The sequence below is a fragment of the Fopius arisanus genome, unplaced genomic scaffold, assembly GCF_000806365.1.
Source record: "Fopius arisanus strain USDA-PBARC FA_bdor unplaced genomic scaffold, ASM80636v1 scaffold00187, whole genome shotgun sequence".
Lineage (NCBI taxonomy): Eukaryota > Metazoa > Arthropoda > Insecta > Hymenoptera > Braconidae > Fopius > Fopius arisanus.
Genome location: NW_011887926.1, coordinates 52,066 through 53,665, shown reverse-complemented (window position 1 = coordinate 53,665; position 1,600 = coordinate 52,066). Strand labels below are relative to the sequence as shown.

The window sequence follows — 1,600 nt, the reverse complement described above, 5'->3', positions numbered from 1 at the left end:
GGAGCCGCGTGAGCCTAATGAGCCCAGGTTGCCGGGCCCTGGTCTACAGGTCCTCAGTTTTCACTATTGCTATTGGCATCTTGAATGGCATCGTCGTTGTTCGGACGTTTTTTGGAGGATTTGTAATTATTGATAGCCCTACTTAAAGCTGAATTTAATTCCTTGTCCTTTATTTCAGGCTTCCCTTGAATTCGAGCTTCTTCTGCTAATTAAGCTGAAAATTATTACACAAATCATTACAAAATCATTCGTCATTACAAAATATTACATTATCATTACAAAACAGTACCTTTTATACACTTCCACAACTGTAAATCAATTATCAGTGCTTTTCCTTCTGTTTTTTGCAGTATAATGTTCGAGAATATTTTTATTCATCAGACTTCTGAGTATCTTTCCAATGCTGTATTGCAGTTTAGCATTGAGGTTGATTCGTGTTTTTAAACCATCGCACTACAACCGAAATAAACAATAATGTACATAGTATGTGAATACTATTTTGAATTTGAATATTATAGTTAATATTATTTTGAATTGAATACTTACCACCAAATTGCGATATTCTGGATCATCTCGAAGCAAATCATTGAAGTTCGCAAATTCTTCCAGAGTGTCACAGAAGTATTGATGAGGATCTACTGTTGGACCTCGATTCGCAGGCATAATAACAGCCTCAGCATTCTGTAGTTTTATCTCATTAATCCCCGCAAGAACTCGGACTAGCTGTGATTGAATCTGACCCACCGCTGTTGTCAAAGATCGTTCATGTTTGTCGATACATTGTAGACGAGCGTCCTCCATCTTCTTGACATCCGGATCACGAATGAGCGAGGTTTCACTAATCATGGAATGAGATGCACGTGAGAAATCACGCATGGTTTGCCTCCTTGATGGAATAAAGCTGCTATCTTTTAGTTTAGTAGACGTTGGCGTGGTCTGCTTATTTTTTGAATGATTGGTGGTTTTTAAACAGCTGGAATTTTTCGTAGGAGATTGGAATGTAGTCCTTGGAGACCTTAAGTCTCTTTGTGGAGAATGGGACATAGTGACTGAGCTTCTTGGACAAGTCTTAGATGTGGAGAGCTCATTCATCTTGTTTGGGCCGCGAACTGGACCTAGAATTTCAAAAAATGCTAAATTTGTCGAGATGAAGGATGATATCGTTTTAATATTATTGTAATTTCAAATTAATGACAGCGACCATACAATTGAAAAAAGTCCATTCACTCACATGCATTTTTCTTCCTTAATAACGAACCATGGCGGTCGGCATCGAGCTTAGAGTTTAAATTTTGCAGAGAAGAAGCAGATCTGTTCTTTAACCTTGAGCGGGACTCAAGCTTTCGCCTTGAACGAAAGTCAGGAGAAACTATGAGGTGATCCAATCGAGAACTTATGAATAAATAACCCTAATTTTTCCATAAATTGAATAATTATTATTCTCACCATCACTATCAGAATCGACTCCTGACGATAAAGATTTGTCAGTGTCTGTAACGACAGCAAAAAGTTGCAGCGACCGAAAATGCCCATTACCTTCGCCCTTCCTCCCTCTGACCTCCTCGCCGATACTAAACTTAACAAAAATCGGGACCTAAAA

The 1,600-nt window shown here is 38.5% G+C and overlaps 1 protein-coding gene across 1 annotated transcript; it reads right to left on the bottom strand.

Annotated features, from left to right (window-relative positions):
• Positions 1–38: 38 nt before the first annotated feature.
• LOC105272477 (uncharacterized) lies at positions 39–1,160 on the bottom strand. Its single transcript, XM_011314627.1, has 3 exons — positions 547–1,160; positions 290–453; positions 39–214 (listed from the first exon to the last, which is right to left on the bottom strand). The coding sequence occupies exons 1-2, from the start codon at positions 1,090–1,092 to the stop codon at positions 316–318; spliced, it is 684 nt and encodes a 227-aa protein (XP_011312929.1). The 5' UTR covers positions 1,093–1,160; the 3' UTR covers positions 39–214; positions 290–315.
• Between the last annotated feature and the right edge of the window lie 440 nt (positions 1,161–1,600).

What these genes read in the sequence shown, in the direction of transcription:
- LOC105272477 (XM_011314627.1), bottom strand. Translation starts at nt 1,092, where the DNA reads ATGAATGAGCTCTCCACATCTAAGACTTGTCCAAGAAGCTCAGTCACT. An exon ending in CAGAATATCGCAATTTGGTG is followed by an intron (nt 454 to 546) that starts GTAAGTATTCAA and finishes TTTCGGTTGTAG; the next exon opens with TGCGATGGTTTAAAAACACG.